At 35.6% G+C, this 19,390-nt stretch overlaps 5 protein-coding genes across 8 annotated transcripts; 2 read left to right on the forward strand and 3 right to left on the reverse strand.

The window, feature by feature from the left end:
* Positions 1-325: 325 nt before the first annotated feature.
* Positions 326-9,792, reverse strand: LOC141915209 (spermatogenesis-associated protein 7 homolog). Of its 2 annotated transcripts, none has more exons than XM_074806660.1 (11): positions 9,647-9,792; positions 7,133-7,198; positions 6,960-7,049; positions 6,828-6,875; positions 6,627-6,739; positions 5,835-6,078; positions 5,293-5,653; positions 5,068-5,172; positions 4,192-4,269; positions 4,056-4,116; positions 326-3,800 (listed from the first exon to the last, which is right to left on the reverse strand). In XM_074806660.1, the coding sequence occupies exons 1-11, from the start codon at positions 9,681-9,683 to the stop codon at positions 2,928-2,930; spliced, it is 2,076 nt and encodes a 691-aa protein (XP_074662761.1). In that variant the 5' UTR covers positions 9,684-9,792; the 3' UTR covers positions 326-2,927. The 2 variants fall into 2 exon arrangements, with proteins under 2 accessions (XP_074662761.1, XP_074662762.1); XM_074806661.1 differs by lacking the exon at positions 9,647-9,792 and adding an exon at positions 7,508-7,621.
* A 156-nt stretch (positions 9,793-9,948) lies between these two features.
* On the forward strand, positions 9,949-10,531 carry LOC141915128 (ubiquinol-cytochrome c reductase complex assembly factor 2-like). The gene is made up of 2 exons (XM_074806544.1): positions 9,949-10,061; positions 10,218-10,531. Exons 1-2 carry the CDS (start codon positions 9,960-9,962, stop codon positions 10,446-10,448), a joined length of 333 nt encoding a protein of 110 aa, XP_074662645.1. The 5' UTR covers positions 9,949-9,959; the 3' UTR covers positions 10,449-10,531.
* Positions 10,532-10,669: 138 nt separating this feature from the next.
* On the reverse strand, positions 10,670-13,094 carry LOC141910017 (uncharacterized). 3 transcript variants are annotated; one of them, XM_074800716.1, is made up of 9 exons: positions 12,962-13,078; positions 12,616-12,739; positions 12,296-12,409; positions 12,127-12,228; positions 11,893-12,048; positions 11,735-11,818; positions 11,605-11,661; positions 11,376-11,528; positions 10,670-11,145 (listed from the first exon to the last, which is right to left on the reverse strand). In XM_074800716.1, the coding sequence occupies exons 4-9, from the start codon at positions 12,194-12,196 to the stop codon at positions 10,775-10,777; spliced, it is 891 nt and encodes a 296-aa protein (XP_074656817.1). In that variant the 5' UTR covers positions 12,197-12,228; positions 12,296-12,409; positions 12,616-12,739; positions 12,962-13,078; the 3' UTR covers positions 10,670-10,774. The 3 variants fall into 3 exon arrangements, with proteins under 3 accessions (XP_074656817.1, XP_074656811.1, XP_074656824.1); XM_074800710.1 differs by lacking the exon at positions 12,616-12,739 and having other exon boundaries at positions 12,962-13,094; XM_074800723.1 differs by having other exon boundaries at positions 12,127-12,409.
* Positions 13,095-13,223: 129 nt separating this feature from the next.
* LOC141906648 (zinc transporter ZIP9-B-like) lies at positions 13,224-16,723 on the reverse strand. The gene is made up of 7 exons (XM_074795927.1): positions 16,555-16,723; positions 16,256-16,361; positions 15,990-16,169; positions 15,601-15,672; positions 15,429-15,514; positions 14,911-15,045; positions 13,224-14,712 (listed from the first exon to the last, which is right to left on the reverse strand). Exons 1-7 carry the CDS (start codon positions 16,648-16,650, stop codon positions 14,467-14,469), a joined length of 921 nt encoding a protein of 306 aa, XP_074652028.1. The 5' UTR covers positions 16,651-16,723; the 3' UTR covers positions 13,224-14,466.
* A 352-nt stretch (positions 16,724-17,075) lies between these two features.
* Positions 17,076-19,106, forward strand: LOC141909682 (enhancer of rudimentary homolog). Its single transcript, XM_074800251.1, has 3 exons — positions 17,076-17,170; positions 17,879-18,090; positions 18,342-19,106. Exons 1-3 carry the CDS (start codon positions 17,168-17,170, stop codon positions 18,442-18,444), a joined length of 318 nt encoding a protein of 105 aa, XP_074656352.1. The 5' UTR covers positions 17,076-17,167; the 3' UTR covers positions 18,445-19,106.
* The last annotated feature ends 284 nt before the right edge of the window (positions 19,107-19,390 follow it).

The raw sequence follows: 19,390 nt of genomic DNA on the forward strand, positions 1-19,390 counted from the left end.
ACTCCCATCATCTAAGAACTTGCTAAACAAGGGAAGAACTGAGCCTTACGTCCAATAATTGTCCCTCCAGCAGACTGGAACATCGATGGCTTCGCCGGTGTATCAATGGCTTCGTTTGGGCGAAGTAGACTCGGTCTGATCAAGGATCATATCAGGAGGAAAGCTGGTTGTGAACAGGGAATGTCGTAGCCCTCAAAACCTTACAAGAAGTCAGTGGAATTGAAATAACACATAATTGTAAATATTAGATTTTATTTTTTAAGAATAGAGAATTCATTCTACAATTCTGTATGAATGTTTGAAAAAAACATTCTTTTTAACTACCGATGCATGTTCTACACCGTACACTTCTCGCTTGTTTTAGCAAAACATCATAATAGATCTACAACAAAAGTAGGGTTATCAGATTAACATGTGAGTCATGAATGGATTTGTTTACCTATGTATAGACTTGAATATACGGAGTAGATTACTCATAAAATGCCTCTGCTTATTACTTCGTTAGTTGTGAAAGCCATTCTACATGTAATGATAATATGTACATGTATACTATGGAGTAAGTAATGTCTCCGATAATGAAACTAGTCGATAAAAAAGCATTCATTCGAGTAAAATATCAAATATGTAGTAACATTTTAAATAATTCTCGGTAACATACAGTAGAAAAATAGACATTTCAACAAAATTTCACAATAACATACAATATCAAGTCAATAAATCTTCAACAAATTTTGAATATGTTGGGATCACCTTTTACTTAATAACCAGCAGAATGTCTCTCTAGTTCTTGTGACTGATTATTAAAGTAATTTGTTAATACCACAAGTGAAACAATAAGGCTGTGGTTATATATATATATATATAATTTGAAAATAGTTTCTGCATTAGTGTGACGGTTAAGACGGGTACAGGTAATGCGCACTATATCGACTTGCGACTGCTTGAGTTACCCTGTGGTTGAACAATATGATCTCAAACACTTTCATTCAATACCTACATGTTTTAGGCAACCTAGTACAATATGACTTGCTTAATTCGGATCGGTTTTATTCGGATTTTCAATTATCTCGGACTAAAATTCCAGTCCCCTCTAGGTTATCTATATTCAAATGAGAGCACATAATTGGGATTTCATTTAACTCGGACAATATTTTCCAGTCGCAGGTGATCCGAATTAAGCGAGTGCTACTGTACCTCGAAATGAGCCTTCCACTTATGCGATATTATGAAACATATTTAGTATGGACGGTGGGTTTTGATAAGACAGAAAAACGTGGCATGCATTAAACGATATTCACGTAACTAATAAATATACCGTACTGGTATTATTCGATCTACACGTGCGATACATTCATTTCAACATGCAAATAGTTTTAAATAATTTGTCGCGCTAAATATATCAATTTTTTTAGCACCACACTTACACGGTATATAAATGGTAATCATATACCGGTATTCACACCAGTACTATAGAATCTTAGTAATTTCCTAGTCTACATATTTTAGGCAAAAAAGACGAATTCCAAAATAAATACTCCACTACGCTAAGAAAAATTCATTCTCTGCTAGTTTTTTTTTCTATTGATAATGAAATGGGTTGTAAAATAATCTGAAGTATTTTTCATTACATTGTGTAGAATATCTTTAAGAATATCCAAGAGCTATAAAATCATGCAATAGCTCGGTATATTAATTTGAAACTTGTAGTACTTAATATCATCTAAAACCTTATAAAAACCGTATTCATTCATTGTTCAATTTATAGTCAAATTTCGAATGAAAACTACGTAAACAAAATCCAGTTGACCTATTGTGGCATACTGGTAAAATTCTAAACCTGTTCTATGTACAATAAGTGAACGTATGAATTTGACATTTGTATTCTGTTGACATATTTTATAATGTTGCTTAATCAAGGATCGCCACTGTTTAATAACAACTTTATATACAGGTATATTTACAATTTATTCCCTGAAAGAAGCACCAGATGAAATGTAAATATTTTCAGTTTTATCATGCAGCTAATACATGCACCATAAAGAGAAATTTCACCCAAGATGTTAACATTTGTACAGAAACAATCTGGTAACTTAAGCAATTGGCGGAGGCCCACGTTGCTGATTCATTATAACTAACTAGCTGCCAACCAATGTATGAATATGAAAGATAGACATATTTACGATATGTGATACGTTTACAAAATGAATCTTTGATTTACATTAGGGAAGTATTTCTAATATACAGTAAGCTGATATGTTCTGTAATACGACAGAGAAAAGTTTGGCACGTTTACCATTGAATCATATCAAGTTAAAACTCTCGATTCTGTACCATTAAAAAAACCAATTTATAAATACATAATAGCTATGCCACAATATACAGGATGCATTTATAACATACAAATTCCATTCGCATTCATTCAAAATAAAATTTGTTCCACTCATCAAATAATTAACATTCCATTACATTAATTCATTGAAGAATCAAGCATGTTCAAAAGGCCAATGAGCATTTTTATCATAATGATAGTTTAGTGTTAAAGCATAGCAGCATATTTTCATCACTTCAATAATTCCCATTATGTCTTTTATCACAGATTATATTTTAGAATGTTAAAAGTGCACATTTTCTACTGTAGCATTATGACTACGCTCTATGTACGATACTGTAATATCCTAGCGGAAATAACCATTTCTATGCAACCTATTTTGGATATTTCATAACATCATTCCTACAAGGGTAATATCCTTAACAAAACTAGTAGCTGATTCTGAATTAAGTACCGTAAGTAGTATTGCCAATCATCAGCTATATTTAACTATCTATTCAGATCTGATCATTTATGAACTGTCCTCAAGCATTTCTACATAGGATCCCTTTCTATCTCTTTAACACTAAATACTTTAAAGTAACATATATCAATTCCTTCAAAAGTCGTCATCTCCACTAAGATCAGCAGTAGTAGAATATGGCTTGTTCTTTGACGTGGAAGCCTCTGATTTGTCATTATTCGCGGCTTCTTCCATCGGTGTTATATCAGTTAATGTAGATCCCAGTTCATCGTTGTGATTATTTCCCTCGTTTCCGCGTTTAGTCGATGGTGTCTGTTTGTTGGCGCCGTTAATTTGACCGGTCGAATCCTGCGATCGCTTGCGTCGTCTTTCGCGCGGTTTCGGCTTCACTAACGTCATATCGAGTTGACCGGGTTTTAAAGTCATCGTGAACGACTTGTTGTCTCTCATCCATTTCTGATCGGTAGGGAGGCGGTCGGTGCTGATTTCTGTCGATTCCGACTGTCCCTCATCTCCGCCATCGATTGTATCGCCGGTCACGTTATCTTCTAGAGTTAATTGCCGCATGCGACTTGCCACGTCTATTTCTGAAGATTGTTCGTGATCACTGAAAACCGGTTCGCTCTCCTCGGTAGCTGATTTAATTTCCACTGAGTCTGTAACGCGCACTGTCCTCTGTTTCGGCGTCGGTGGTAAATGAACCTCTTTAGTATCTATTTCGACAGTTTTATGTAAATCAGACGAATTGTACTTGTTATCATCGATGTCGATGTTATTCGATACTCGTTTCGACGACGTTTCAAATTTATTGTCATTTTTCGCGTCTAATTGCGAGTATGAAACATCCTGTCGACGTTTCCAAGACGACGAAGATGAGAAATCGTGATGATTCAAAGAATCCGACATAGATATCGTGCTCTTGTAACCGAAATGTTCATCGTCGTCTTCATCATTTGCTGGAATACCTAAATCCTGTCTCAGTTTATTCAGTAATTCACGCATGCGATTCTGAAAAAAAAATTCATAAAAATTAAGTTCCAAAAGTCTAAACATATTCACTGCTATTCTACAAGTCATACTTATAGAACTGTCGTTATGATATTTGTCCCGCGTAGCCAGGTGAGTTTAAGTGCTTTAAAATGCATTGATAACCAACTACGTACTTATAGCATGCATATTTAATATTTACGTGCTGATAAAATTTGGTACACGTGGCTGACAGCTTATGTATTCATATTCAAGAATGATCGAAAGTATACATACCAACTTCAATCCTTTATCTTTATGTTTTTCGAGGTGATGCTCAAAAACTTGCTTCAGCACTCTACAGGAAAAGATGAAATAACGTGAGAAATCTAAAACGCATATCTATGAGCTAGTTTCAAGAATCGGTAGTTACCTGTTTGTAAATATTCCTCTTTCTAATACATCGCTCGTCACATCTCTCACAAAATCCAAATATTTCAATTCTTCCTCTCTGAATAAAAAGGCAACCAAGAACATAAACGCATTAAGTAGATTATTTAGATGAATATCTAGTGACAAAACGAAGTAGTAGTGACCATGAAACCAATACTGAAAACATACACGTGCGTTCACAATAGACAAGTGCATGGACATAAAACAAACCCTAGATTGACCACTAAGTTAAACTAAAATTGCACATACACATCATAACAGAAAAACAAATAACTTATTGTGACATGGATGAACCTTTGGTATGAAATTTTCCAAAACCCACCACTCACATTTAATATTGTGCATATCAAGCCATTGATAACATCTTTACGTGCTTACATACAGGATACAAACATAAAGTACTTACTCCTGTGATATTTTAAGCATTGTGTCTGATTTTACACTGAAATAACCGAAATGCGCATCGAAACATTGACAAATACTACATTTATTTAATGAGGACAATATCAACGGTAAACTACTGATCATGCGCAATTTGTAAATTATCGATTCTCTAAAGCATCTATACAAAGGTATTTGTTTCATAATGAATACCATATCAACTACATGAAACATTGTTTGAATACCATATCAACTAGATGAAACATTGTTGATCATACACCGGTACAATCTGTAGTTCATCAATCATGCAGCCACATAAAGTCTATCACCATCTTATATTATGCATGGATACACTTATCAACACTATGCATTAGACATGAAATCTAATATCATTTTTGTACAGCAACCATAGCATTAGAAGCCAGCAGCTTGTTTCAATAAGTCTTGACAGAGAGTAAAAGAGTAGGTAACATACCTGTCCATAGAACGTGCTGTTTGAATTGTTCCTAATTCACGGGTTTCCATTCGGCCGGAATAAAACCCAGATTTATTACGTGTATTTGGCATCGATTCATTAAATCTAAAAAAAAACCATTTTATAGGTTTCAATTCAGTTTTCATAAGAATTTAAAGGAGCCAGTTACAAAAGTTGTTGAATAAAACAACGGTAAAGGAACTAATTCTTGGTTGATTTGGGTACCTCGAATCCCTGGAAGTTCGGTATTGAGCTTTAGTCGCTTGTTCGTGTAACCATTTCATATGATCTTGATCAACAGTAATATCCAGTTTTGGCACATCTGATTTTCGCGCGCTATCAACACGTGAAAAATCTCTACTCTGTAGAGTTTCAAACATGAGATTTTCGCTCTCATCTTGGTGAACGCGACCGTTAGTTCCTGAGTTTTTTGGCTGCTTTTCCGAAGATTTTCCATTCTTTTTTTGAGGCGGTGGGTTGTAATAGCGGAATTCACTGAGCTTCGATCTACGATTGGTTTTCAATGTCCGAGGCGTAAAAGGGCGTCCTTCGGTGAAACTGTCCGAATGATCATTCAACAAATCACCTGCACAAATAAACAATTTTTGAAGAAAATATTTATCCTATTCCATCATCAAACAAACATAGGTTCTAAAAATTACATTAGAGCAAAAATACATCAAAATTAATGTATTTCTTATGAGATATAGGAAAATTGATAATAGGAGCCCAAACAGAGACATAATGACTGTTGAAGAGATATTTACCTGCACTTGTTCGTCGAGGAGAACCAGGGGGTGGATTTCCACTTCCACTTTTCACATAATCCGGTATATTTGAACGTATCGGCCGCGGACTCTGATAAACTATCGGTGAATTTTTTGTATCGTTCACCATCTTTTCGACGAACGGCATCTCGGTTTCTTGAACCATATCTACGCGTATGTCGTGGTTGGCTTTCATCGGTCCCCGCATTGCACGGTGGTACGGAGAATACGGATCGTCGTCATCCTGAAATACAACAAATTTCCTACTGCAGCGATAATCTACTAAATTTTATGTAATAGCAGGGTCCGATCTCAACACTTGTCCGATTGCCGGGACAAGTATATTCTCATCAGGGCAAGTAAGTTATCATTATCGCGTGTACCCCGGGCTAGTGCAATTTTATGTCACAAAACTTTTTTCCCACTCGATACAACGGATTAGGCCTATAGTGCCACCAATCAAACTGCCTGTGTAGGGCAAGTAGTTTTTGGAGGGGGCAAGCAAAATTTCAGATATGCTTGCCCCCCGGGCAAGTGGATTTCATTCCTTAGACTGGACCTTGTAACAGCGTTTGTAACGAAACAACAAAATTTAAAGGAATATGAAGTCTGAAATGTTTCATTGTGCTAGTAGTTTATTTCGATGTTTCAACTATACCATCAGTCATCTTCAGGAATAATCAATACTCACAACACTAGGAAACATTTCAGATTTTTCATTCTCGTCGGATTTTATAAAGCATCTCTTACAACAGACTGTTCACTGAACATACAGTTCCAACAATTTCTTACCAAATAACCATCCTGACTGGTATTTGAATGCCTCGAACTCGAGCGTGAGGGTGGCCTGCTACGTGGTTTCAGAACATTTTGTTTGAGCGCTTCTCGACGAGCTCGGTCTCTCACTAAAAATTATTTCAAACGGGTATTTTTACAAACAATCGCATGACGAAAATCCTGATTCAGTAATTTGTGTAAGGCATCAGGTTTTACCTTTTTGACTGATAAGCCAAGCTTTAGGCGTAGATGTATCAACTGCCGCTGGAAAAAAAAATGAAAAATAATTTTCTTCCCTGTTTCACTTTCAGACAATTTTCCTGCACTACTACAGTGGTAGAAACTTACGTTTAGCACTGTTTATCATACGATAATGAGCAGTCATGTGATCTTGAATGATGTGCTGTCCGGATAATTTAGTAGCTGTCGGGGCATAAGCTGTGTGAATGAAAAGAATGAATGAATGTACGATACATTTTGAACAAACTTGATTCATTCGAAGGGCGCTGTAGCATACTTACGACTACTTTTAAGGCCCAGGTGACCTTTTGTAGTGACTGGTTCACGTTGAACTGGCATATCTGGATCTGAAATGATGCGACATAACACTTATCAAATTCCATCATTACTACTTAGGCCTACATGAAAAAAACTACTTTTATTAATGCAAATACCCAACCTGTTAAAGGTTCCATTGTTTAAATGATAGAATACTATGTGTTCATTCCAGGGATAAATTGCAGATTAGTAATGATATTCCCAATAAGTAATCCAACTTCCCGGTGAAATGACATTTCAGTCAATATAGACTACACATAAATCCTCTTTGAATGTTGGGCTCTTAAAAGCTTAAGATCACGGCACAAGCAATATTTTCCAAGAGTAATAGTCAATACCCTTGCGAAGTCTTCTTAGAATTACACCTTTAATGCCTTCCTCATCATAGCGTTTCGAATAGATGAAACAGATATGAAAATATAGGCCATTAACAGAGAATGTCGTCTGATTTTGAAACACTTTTCGTTGATATTAAAAAGCGTAGATTGAGTATAATAACGTCTCTAGACAAAACAATCCGAGTTGATATAAACCAAAGTCAATAAGCTACGCCTCAAATGACAGACAATATACGAATAAAAGCTTAGAATTTAAATCTATTTCGACCATAGTCGGTGAAGCCTGTTGACAACATAAGTGAAATCATAGAATTTACCTTGACATAAAAATAATCTCTTTTAAAGCAGCAACATTAGCGAATGGTGTGTTTTGCACTAAGAAATATTCGAGGCACATTCACCGAACAAGAATTACCAGTTACTCTCAAAAAAGAGTTATAAATATATTCCACCAACATGTTTAAATTGAGGCCAGTGGACAATACTTTACACTATACCGGTGTATTCATCTTGAACGTTTCACACAGTTTCAATATCCGAACACGCGTCAACAATTTAACGTTTACTATGAATCGAAAGCATATTTTAAGCAGCAGTTTCTTTGAACTACACGTAGAGGATTCACAGATTTTGATTAATTCCCGAGAAAATGATTGAAAAAATATTTAGCTGTTCACATACAGTCAACAAAAAGTTTAAAAGTCTGTGAACTAAGATTATTCAGTAAACCTGGTTCCAATAATGTTAAAAATAATAGATTTTTCCAACTGCTACAAGATGGATTGTCAAGTATTTAAGTTACAGGTTTTAATTCATTGAAATGTTAATCATATTTATTGTTGTCAGGGCATGCCCATTGAACAATATAGATGACTAATTAAGAGATAACGGGATCAAGACTATGTGCTCAAGACTTATTGCTCAACACAGTTAGACAATTAGCAATGCTTGACATTATATCAATATCAATTAAGACATTTTAACTACTGGATTGCACTCATTTCAAGTAGTGACACGCATGTCTCTCCATTCTAAGTTCACTGCACCTTAACTATCCCTTGACTACCCAATTTTAAGTTTAAATTTACCGAACTATGGCCAATTTGTACCCTCTATCTTGACATTTCATACCCTCTTGCGGATAGTATTGTAGAAAAAGGAATCTCTTCCTTGATGTTGGATCGTACGAGAACAAAATGATATGTTTATATAAGATCCGTACTTAAACGTTAAATCGCGAGACTGCGCATTATAAGAGAATAACAAAATACGTAGGCCTATTACAGGTTAATAAAACATATATAACATATACTGGTAACTGTTCATTATTTACACGCGTACTGGAGCACTTGATCGAGCTACTAGCTTTTGTATGATGGCTCGTATTTGAGGGGATGGTTTTCCCAGAGCCGGCTAAGTTCTCTTTTGAAACGGATTAAGATGGCGGATCTTTTGAATTGGATATTTTGCAGATGCAGCATTATTTCAGTAAACACTATTGTGCCAACATCTATCTATGATAAGAGATACTAGCAAAAATAACAACAAAATTACAATGTTAGGGTTTTAATAGGGTTAGGGTCCATCCAGCAGAGCTAGCAATATGTTGGCCTGGGTTAAAAAAACTGCTCTATCCGCTCTATGTTCTCCACACCTCAGTGCATATGCCAGCCATAAACAAGCCAATCAGAACGAGTTATCAACAAAATAGCGTTAACAGGAATAAAACCGCATTGGCAAAATATCACCTGCAAAAAATCTGAAAATGTATGAACCAAAAACCGATTCCTAATGATGCAAGCAAGCTTACCACTCTCTTCTCAGTCTTACCCCCAAAACGTTGATTCATAGACAGTGTAGGATGAACTTAAATATTTTTGTGATGAATTGAATGTTCATCTTTATTTATCTTCTAACAAACGCTCAAAAGTCAGATTTGAATATTGTTATATTCTCATTTCCGGTATCTTGATCATTTTCATGATTTTCCACGTCATATTCCGGCGACTGCTGCCAGACGTGTGGTGGTGGGTACGTGTGCCGGTGTGATGGTGGTTGCGCGGTGGTGACGACGGTACGTACACGGTGCACGGTGTGGTCTGGTGGACTTCAAAAATACGTAAAAAGTCTAAAACTTACCTCTGTATTTGTTTTTATTTGAAGAGCTCTTCATCATTTGAAATACGTTATCATGATGATGATTTTATTAGACACTATTCATGCATCTTCTCATCGCTAGAGAAAGAACGCCACTAAACTATCCAAGAAAATGTTTTCATTAAAAAAATTTCACAGACAACTAGATTTCGTCCGCCATCTTGTAACTAGTAAACTAAACGCCGGACGATGTAAGGCGTTCTCCTATTGGTTGGACTTCGACAGCATTGACCAATCGTGAAGCGTCTTCTAAAAAAGGGGCACCTGCTTGTACGAAGAGGGCGCTTATTTCAAGATGGCTGCGCCCAGGTATCGAAAATTTATGAAACTATTAGGACACTGGTGTGTAGATAAAGATAAAGTTGGCCGTGATTTGGGGAGTTTCATTCGTAGTCAGGTAAATCAATTAACCATATCAGTTTGCCCATGACTTAAAAAAGCAAAAGATTAAATCCAAGGATTCCATAATACGTGACGTGTTTCTTTTCATAAAAAACCTTCTTCGGCTTCATTTCTTGAGTTTTTTAATCTTTCTTTGTTTTATCATGCTTAGTTGGCTGTCGAATTTAAGCTCGGGGAAGCTACGCAATTAGCAAATGAGACCGAATGTGATGAGAAATATGAAAGTCTTCGTAAAATAAGTTCAAACTTTTATAAGAACGCCTACACTCGTGCTAAAGAATATGGTTCGACAGGACTTGACTATGAAACCTGTAAAGGTATTACGTCCAATGAAGTAATGATAGAATTAACAACGAAATCGGCTGAGGATATTTCTAAGTGATCAGAGTTTGGAAGTCGGTTCGTGAACTGTGTGTCTATGAAATATGGTTTTGTTATTGTTATTCAACTAAAATAAATGCGTTATATGCATAAGACAAGTTTTGGTTGTAAAAATGTCCCTGTTTCGATGGTGATCCGCATTTGTCCAGAATAAAATTGCTGTAATAAATCGGAAGACGAGCCTGACTCGAGAAGCAAACTGAAAGCACATTAAGTGACATCCTGAAATGACATTTTATTTTTTTTTCCATAATTTAAAAAGAGAAATTTCTGATTACTGCATTCTTTAAACAATGAACTAAATGATTACAAAAGATTTTGTCAGCTTTAGGCATCATTTGACATCAACTGATTAAATTTCTTCAAAATATCATTACGCTGTATCTTTTTCATGTCCGTCCGAAAATCTCCTATTGTGTAATTTTCAAACTTTGGGTCTTGAATTAGTGATGTAAAGATGGTGCCTGGGGGTTTTCTTTCCATCAAGTTAATTTCATCTTGTGTTAAAAACTTGCGGCCTTCTTTACGCTGCAGCGAGGCCCAGTCTTTCCAGTCACAAGATACAACTGTTGAACCTTCTAAACGTATTCCTATCTGCCTCAAAATACGATGTTGTACACTGCTCATTGGCATACAGTCATTTGATGGAGCAACTGGATGTCCCGGTATTGGTGGGCTCAATTCCAACCTTCCCATTCCTGAAATAGTAAGCATCAAGTTATGTCAGGCCAGACTACCTGATGTTTCACCATAAATGATGATTTTTACATATCAAATAGTATTTTGAGAATGATTGAACTAGAAATTCTTCTGTAGTTAAGCTCTCAAAAAGAATAGTAGGAAGTACTCTCGAATGGTACTCATAGTCAGGTCTGATTATAATGATATCATTACTGTAATTACATTTGAATTCAGTTGAAATTGTTACCTTGCAGATTAGACTGTGGCTGGTATTGCTGTAGCTGGGGACGAGTATCACTGGGGTTCCCTTCCATACTACCATTACCGCAGGCTTCCATACCACCGATGGCTTGTGGCTGTATTGCTTGCTCCAAACATTTCAAACTGCCTGAATCCTTAGCTAGAAAAAAAAAACAACTATAGTACGATAATTGACTGGCTTTGGGTCACGTCCCACTACAGTGAATCCCACTTACCGGTTGATGCAACACTTGGATATGAGTCTCTCCCTAGATCTCCAGTGCTTCCATCACCTTTCAGAGATAAACTTCACAATTATTTTACATTTTTCGTATGTTTTTGTTAAATAGCTACAAACTTTCATACCTATAACACTTGCACCTTCTACTTTCATGGTGTGATTCCAACCACAGTTAGAACTGCTTACGTCTGAATCTTGAACTCCATCATCTAAAATTATAAAATCATCACAGGAGTCACATAAGACAATGAGCATCTCATATCAATCACGTTTTAGTACTTACCCCTCTTCCATAAATCTATGAGCTTCCTAGCAAAATCCTTGACTTCCATGTTGCTTTCAAATACGTACGGAATGTTCATACTAAGTTCACATTTTTGTACCTCACCATAGCAAACTGCCACCAGATTTGTTTGCATGACATAGTCAAATTGTGGACCTGTTTATTTTGAACATCAATTAAGAATAATCAGGTACCACAGAATTAGGCGCATAGATATACAGACTGTATACATACTTTGCGGGTGAGTTAGTTTGAAAAAATCTCTATCTATCACAAAACAACATTTCAAACTGTTGTTGATCATTTCTTTTAATTGATTGTTGATTGCTGCACTCGCTGAAACAAATATATCATAACGATCAGTCCAATACAGAGACACAGAGAATCACAAGTCAATACTTACATGGTCTGATACACTCGGTGCAAGCATCTACCTCTTCATACCGCAAGTTTTCATTGATGTATTTCGCTACGTCTTCGGCCCATTTTTTAGCCTCTGAACCGTGGAAAATCTTTCCTGAAATTAGTAACCCAATTTTTGATGATGGTTAGTTTAAATTACCTAATTGTTAGTGGTAATAATTAATTCCTATGAAAATATCCGATCACGAAACTAAACCACCTGATCATGCAGTACACAGTTAACAGGTTACAGCTATTTAATTTAGTGGTTTAGTTTTATGATCATATGTTTTCACTATACCGTTGGTTATTCAAGCTTACCACCAACGATTAGGTACCTAATGCCTAATTTTCATGTGACATCAATCTTTATGGGATGTTTTGCTTAATTTTTTTGAACACATATCTTGGTCTTCAATAAACCATTGTTCTTATCCATTTTACACTGTATCAATGAAGAAGGATTGCTAAAAGTCTTCATTTTCTCATGTTGGAATGAGAAAAGATTGGCCATTTTTCGAAATTCTAAGAATATATATTTCCATGCCCACGAACCATGATTTTTGATGATTTGAAAATGGTAAGCACTACTTTTACATACGATGGCCCGTGGGGTCTGTACCTAATAATGCATCGATTAAATTATACTCAGTCTCAATTCACTCACCAGATACTTTTACCGGATTTCCCATGTCAAATGCACCTCCCGAATTTCAAGATTATTTTTCTTGCTTCAATTCTAATTTGGGAAATCCCCAGAGAAAGTAGACCTGTCGATGCGCCACTTGCAATAGAACCAGGTTCGAGTCCCCGACTGCGCGGATAAAAAATCAAACGAATGACGTACGATGGCCCGTATTGTTTTTTTTCACTTTACTTTTGGATGATACTAAATGTACAACGTACAACTTATGCAAATAACGGGGTAATCTTTGTACATGCATAGAAGTGTAAACGAACACTTGGTGCACAACATGCAGTCATTCAGCAAAAGCTACCTCACTCTTCCGATAGATGGCACACTAGTGTTGCATAGCATAGAGAACCAAAAGGAGAACAGATCTATGTACCCATGGATATAATTTATTTCATTACATTTTTTAAAAATCTACAATATTCAAACATATAACAGTGATATTGTATGTCAAGAGATTGATGTACTTTAAGCCCTTCTTCCAATTCATCACAAATTATTCCACAATTCATTTATGTTACAGGCATAAATATTAAAAAACCCGAATTACCAACCAAAACATAATTTCTTGTGAATTCATGACATTATTTTATTCCCTATCCAAATTCATAACTGAGAGAAACATTGTTTGTTCATGAGGCCATTCAATCAAGTAAATTAGCTGTTGAAGTTACAAATATAAATACCTTACATTTATCTGGTTTATTTCATGGTTATGGAATAATGTACACTATGTATAGGAAGCACACTACACAGGATACATGGCAGACTTTTTCATCATCCACCAAAAATAACAAAAAGGTTGTTTCAATATTTATTTCTCTTTACAGATAAATAGCTAATAATGGAATATATCATATTTTCAGCATGCATAACCCATTCATTTCTAACCAGAATACAGGGCTGGGTCCAGTTTCACGATGAATATTAAGTCAAAATTTTGGTTTCATTGCTATTGGTTACTTCACATCGTCGATGAGGACAACAATTCAAACTTAACTGATTTAAGCTTAGTTTTTTCATGAAACCAGACCCTGATGGTGCATTGTTTGATATACCAGTTAACTAGAAACATTGGTGACTTTAAACATAATTCAAAAACTACCTCCAAAAGTTAGCAATAAACTGATGCATTTTACTGATGGAGGAGGAAAAAGGCTATTAGAAGTAAGTTTTCTTTTGATCACCCCATTTTGACTGAGAAACACCTTAAAAAAGAAACCAATAAAACCATCACAAAATATAAGGAAGATACAATAATATATAGCTGCAGCAGACTGCATGACAGTATGAGGATGGAATCCATTTTCTGATACTGGTAGGAAAGGTTTCTTGAACAATTGATTGAACCCTAGATATAGTGCAACTAATATGTTCACACAATTGACATCCATATGACGATAACATTCTTAATATACAACGATTAAAACTACAGACACGCACAACTGTCGGATTCAAAACAGGAATGATTTCTATCATCAGTGATGATGACCGATGGACAAAAGTACCGGAATTAATGCGCCACAAATCAATAGGAAAACCTCGCACATAGTAAATCCTTTATGTTCGTGGACGATCACATTACCATTTGATGATACAGTTCGTGTTGGCATGTTAGCAATCTCTGGAAGTACATGAACTGTCGCGACGAACAAAAATGTCCCGGCACTAAACAACATTGCAATTCCAGTGGCGTTTATGTGAGAAAGAGTCTCTTTACTTTGCTGAAAATAAATCATCAATCAACCGTGTATTTTATAGAAAAACTTGAATCAGTGATTATGTATAAATATAATGTATTATATTCGTATTAATAGACTCGACACCCGTAGCTTCTCTAATTAACAGTCTATTGTATTACGGGTCACAGATGCTCTTATGAAAAACAAGACTTTATACGAATACACTGTAGTTCAGCTTACCTGGCTTAAACCGAAGTATGTGATCATCGCTAACAACGGAGCAGCTGCCGCGAATGCGAGCAAATGCCGACGTATTCGCATCCTATCAAAACCTTCGTGTAGTAAAAATGATACCAAACCAAATGCAGCAGGTGCCTACATCAAATCAAAGGAAAAGGTGATAGAAACTATATTTAGGTGTTATAAGGCCTTATTTTAATACTTGGATACGCTGCGAAAAAGATGCCATGAAAAAAATGTATTTTCATTTTTTCTTGATGTTTTCTTCCAATTTTTAATCCAATGATTTTATGAAGTTAGTTTTCATTGTTTCTTCCCTCATTTAAATTGAATTTAACACAATTAAAAAAAAACGCATTTTAAAATTTATTTCCACAGTCCTTCCTTGATTTTACGCGGAAAATACTGGAATAAAACAATTTTTTCTTCCATTTTCAATTGCCTGTAATAGAATTTTTTATTTTCCCCCTTTCATTTCCATGCTGCGATTAATTCAAAAAAAGTCTTATTTTTCTTACCTTGTGGAGCATTATAGCCACAAATACAATCATTGTGACATGTGTTTGCGATGTAGTGGCGGCCGCCCCTAGAGCAACTCCATCAGCTTGAAAACAATAACATCTCAAAATATAGAATGAAGGTCGCGTTATCGGTATATCTATGATTAGATTAAATGAGTTTAATATTCACCTGCGGCGTGAACAACTAAACCTAATGTAGCAGTTATTCTGCTCCTTGTTGGTTGTGTACCATTTTCAGCATCTGAAAAAAAAAATTAGGATCATCATCAATAACAAAAGATATTCTTGAAATAGTCGAACCAATTCCGCAGATAAAATTTGAGCAGGGGGATGTAAATAAATCTTATGTATGAATTCAATCAACTTAATCAATATTTAATTTATCTAAATCAATGGGTTGAATTAACCAAATTTCGAAAAAGGAGTCCCTGCCTCTCTTCAATCCATGCCTAAGCCTACAATAGCATAACAAAGATGAAACATCAAATGGGATAAGCACAGATCCAGCAGACCATATGATAGATATTCCTTCAGAACTGATGAAAAACTAATACTTACCAACAGGAGTATGACTGTGTCCACCACCACCTATTTTATCGACTAGTAACATACAAACAAAGCCTAATACTAGAGCTACTCCGATCACACTGTGTAAGTCAGATATATCATGATCATGATGATGATGTCCATCAGTGTGATCACTTTCATGAGCTTTATCTTTATGGTGATGTTTGAGCTCTGAAAAAGACGGAAACCTAATTTCACATCAATTCATTCAATTAAGTTATGATGTTCATTTATTGAAGTTGTGTTATTCTATTTACCTAATTTTGTCTCATAAAGTGAATGAACGCCTTCAGGAATTATTACGGCTAATGCTGTACCTACCAATAACCCAGCACCAAATACTGACAGTAGTTTTAATCTATCCTAAAAAATGACAGAAAAATTCAATTTGGAGTCAAGTATCTTAAAGATTGAAATACATCATCAAAAAGGATCAATGAACATATTAAATAAAATTTGATCCGTATCATATATATTGATTAATAAATAATAATCGATTGATTTAATTTGAGACAGATGTGATTTTCTGGAGTAGTACATGGATGTATTTATTTACCTCTGACATTGTAACGGCAAGAGGAATCGATCCAGCGATATAACAGCCTATCAACATGGCTATTGACAATATAACTATTGTCCATAATTCCTCCATGTTGATGAACTGAAGATAAACGGTTGTAATTCTATCAAAAGTCCAAATCCTTATTCACCTACTGCCACATTTCTCAACACTCAAGAGGTAATGTTTCGTTCAATAACGTTAGATAGATGGCGCTTGTTCCAAGAGAAGTGGTTGAGGACCCGCTAAAGTTATATTTTTCAATGTAGAAATATAAAAACAGAGGTTTAAATTTAAATGGAATTATGGACAAACAATATACAAATCGCCTATAGAGAATATCTTTACAATCATTTATATCAATAAAGGGGAAATTGAATTGAATCTTAATCTTGTTTACAATTTATCTAATACTATTGCTAATTAATGCGTATATTGAAAATTAATCTATCAATTTTCACAAAATTTACCGAATTTGTATTTCCTTTGATTTTCATATAATCTTAATTTGGATCAAGGCCTTTGAAACGTCATGTGGTAGAGGCTAAATTTGTTGTTCATTTTCTACGTCTCGTTGTGCCGGAAATTTCTTTCGCAATTCGTCCTGAAAATGGTAAGAATATGGGACTATTTGTTTCTTAAACTATCTGCCTTCTTCATGTAATTGTTTTACTTTGGGAAGCACCTCATGAATTGTTCTCATTCGATGGATTTCAAGCTATATTTGTTAAATTAGATCAAAAATCATGTTTGGAGGTGGCGCCACCAGACGGTCCCCCTACTGAGAAAAAGTGAAAGCTAATGTCAGTTGCAAATGTTCCGTCTAAAAGTCCATACCTATCCTCAGCAGGGATCCGAATCTGATGGCATCACAAGTTTCTGCTATGGCACGAAAGCCGTCCCAGCATCTGCTGATCTGAAAAAGGCTGTGCACTCCTCAGCTCTAAGTCAAAGACTAAATCAGTAATCTAGCCATGGCAAACTTGAAAGTGTTGAGATGCCATCAGTTTTCAAGCCCTGCCGAGAGAGGATGGTTCAAATCATCCTCCCGGATGGCATTGCTAGACTCAGCCATGGCACAAACCCCTGCCACATGCGCAGGTTAGACGCATAAAAACTCGCGGCACCAATCAATCGCTGAGGCAAACTTCATCATATCCAGTATGAAATTATTAAATATTTATGATTATTATTAATTATTCCTATATAAGATGAAATCTAGCTGATGAATTGCTATATCGGGGGTCATTATAATGATACTGTATACCCTTTCAGCTGTTCGGCCGCAGTCGTCATAAAGCTTAATATTATTTCATTTCAGTCACACACAATTCTACTGGTGCAGCCAACTCACCGGAGACCTGAAAGTCGAACGTACTCAGATTATGAAAATGTAAACGATTGTTTGGAAGGCGTTTGTAAAATATTTGAGGAACATCTTAAACGAATGAATCCCAGTAGTCCATCTATCACTTATGACATTAGCCAGCTGTTTGATTTCATTGATCAACTCGCTGATATTTGCTGCCTTGTGTAAGTATTTTACACCATTGCTTAAGATTTGCAAATTTACAATACCAAGAACAGCATGATCTTAGCATCCCAAGGTTTGAAATTAGGCTCGAGGAATAAGGGGGTCCTCCACGGAAAAAACTTTGAAAATTTTATGGACCGCCCCAAATGACTAAAAATTATTAATTAAATCTGAAAAAAACTTTGGGCTGTTGAGAATCATCACTCTGAATTAAAATTGTGCTGTTATTTGACGATAATTGTTCTTGTAGATTCCAGAAAGGTAAAGCTACATATGTTCCGCACAATAAGGAATGGATTAAGGAAAGGATTTATGTTCTGCTCAGGAAACAGGCTGGAGAAGGTGCTCCATAAGACACTGAACAATTGTTGTGTACAGAAATAATACTGTGTGTGTTCATTGAATAAATCATGTGAAATGAACGCGACTGCAATATTTTTATGAACAAGGAAACCACATTAGATCTAAGAATTAATTGGCTGCATAAACATCATGCATTCTTGTATTAGCTAATTTTATACATTTTGGTTTCTGTTCTTGGAGGTTAGGTGACTCATTAGTCGTATTTTCCCGTTTAAACATTTTTAATTTACATGAATCATTGAAGAAAATGTAGACCCTCTCCTTAAAATTGCTTGGATAGACGATTTTGTGCATTAGTTCTTATGTGTAGATAGATATTTCTATAAAGAATAAAGCATTCTTAACATTTTATGAGAATAAGTTTTTTCCTGCGATGTTTTGATGATTCTATGTTCCGTTTCTGTGTGTAATACTACAAATGAAGTTGTACTGTAATGTACCCAATTTTTAAGGACCGAGTTGCATGATGATCTAGGGGTTAGCTTCAAAAATTTTCCCATATCATAAGACTGGTTTTTAATAGACTCCTTAACCGCAACTGGCCCCTGAAGCCTGCGTATTTTAATAATGGCACATCATTTATGACCAAAAGTTTAATATCCATTGTAACATAACTCATCGTTTCCTTTCATTAATAAACACATCTTATATAATAAAATGTATAGTTGTGTAAATTGTCTCGGATGATGATTATTTTTAGAGGATATACCCGCTACGCTATCATCAAGTGAGCAGTACTCTTGTTCCAAGTCGCTTAAAAAATCAAATCTGATTTGGCAATGGCAGGATAAATTAGCCCTTAAACTTACGTGCCATAGTCGGGAATATCCTGCTACTAGACTAGTTCATCATCAACGTTTTATACAAGGGCAATGGTCAAGCCCACACCACTGGCTGGCAGTCCACCAGCAGAATTCAGCATTGACTCCATTTGCA

This window comes from Tubulanus polymorphus, chromosome 1 (assembly GCF_964204645.1).
Source record: "Tubulanus polymorphus chromosome 1, tnTubPoly1.2, whole genome shotgun sequence".
NCBI lineage: Eukaryota > Metazoa > Nemertea > Palaeonemertea > Tubulaniformes > Tubulanidae > Tubulanus > Tubulanus polymorphus.